At 30.6% G+C, this 1,455-nt stretch overlaps 1 protein-coding gene across 1 annotated transcript in view; it reads left to right on the forward strand.

The window, feature by feature from the left end:
• Positions 1-619: 619 nt before the first annotated feature.
• LOTGIDRAFT_180523 (hypothetical protein) overlaps positions 620-1,455 on the forward strand; it is a gene marked incomplete at both ends in the record, with an annotated part of 8,901 nt that continues 8,065 nt past the window's right edge. Inside the window, one exon of the mRNA XM_009052396.1 lies at positions 620-650. Coding sequence (XP_009050644.1) covers positions 620-650 — 31 coding nt within the window. The remainder of the gene's footprint in view (positions 651-1,455) is intronic.

The following is a 1,455-nucleotide window of genomic DNA, read 5'->3' on the forward strand; positions in this document are numbered from 1 at the left end:
GGAAAGCTTTCAACGAGATTTCTGGAAAAAGTGAAGTTGTAGAAGGTTGAATTTCGTGTTTTAACATTGGAAGAGATGGCAAATGAAATAGTGTAGTGAGTCCATTGACTAAAAAAGACTGATATTGTAAGGGAGATAACTCTACTATATATTTCTCAACGACATTGATTTCAAAATACTGATATTGACTGAATTTCCTTCATTCGAGGATCTTTGTATTATGATAACTCTGTAAAGAATTTAAGATACAGATCAAGTCTGGTTCTTTATGTTAGTAAAAGTATGGTGTAATAGGGATCTGTTTGGTGAATTTATCGGTGTTGGTATCCTATCAACAATTTCGATACCCGTTTCCGCTCGGCGGGTATACAGCTAAATCTATTATTTATTGAAAAAAGTATATTTTGTTGTCGACTGTGAATTATATATCATTTATTCTGGTGTCCGTGGGTGACACCTCCCTTGAACTGATAAAATTATAACCTATTTCAACCTGTGTTCAATGTGCCCTCCATTTTCTTTGACCACCAATCGCAACCGTTTTTCCTGTTTGGTTTGAGAGTAGATCATTTATTCCAACAAGAAATCCCCATATGACAACCATAAAGTAGTCTAGAATATGCAATCATTAGCATCAAAAAGTATCATTTGTAAAACTTTAATAGAAATAAGAGAAAAGCACAGAATTATCATTAATTATCGGTAAATTAATACAGTAGTAAAGTGAACTTGCTGATAATAAAATTCGTTGTTCTTATTGTATTAGATCATGTATAATTTATAGAATCTTACGAAATTTAACTTCGTTAATATGTTACCATTGGATTTGTTTTAAAAACAGATCAGACTTTAGAAACTTAGTCACTTTGTTGCTCGTCCTATCCCCAGATATATTCTTTATTCCCTGGTATATCTTCGTCTTCCTTGGACGACATGAAGAAACAAAACATTGAAAGCTTTTCAATGGTTAATGGTTTTAGATTTTATATGTATTAATTTATGTCCGTATTGACGAAATCAGAGCGTAAATTAATAATTGGATGCAGGTATATATATTTATTAAAAGATTTATTTCTAAATCATTGAGGCATGTCTATATTCGATATTAATGAAGCAGTTTTCATATTTTATAGAAAAAAGTTACAATATTCGACATACAGGTTTTACATACATATTTGAAATATTTATTTCATGAACATAGAAATTACCATGAAAGATTGAGTCATCAAAATAATGTCATTTTTTTTCAAAACATACAAGAAAATAATAATATTCCTCTAACTATTCATGTAGATAAAAATAGATATAATGAACAAATTCTTATGGATTACAATTACTAACTTTATTTGAGCGACGTTTCGACCAGTGTTTTGTGGGGCATCTTCTTCTTTCAACATGACAAAGGTGTCGTCCACTTTTCTGTACCAACATAAAGGTTGTATGGGAGATAGTGTT

The sequence above is a fragment of the Lottia gigantea genome (assembly GCF_000327385.1).
Source record: "Lottia gigantea unplaced genomic scaffold LOTGIsca_181, whole genome shotgun sequence".
NCBI lineage: Eukaryota > Metazoa > Mollusca > Gastropoda > Lottiidae > Lottia > Lottia gigantea.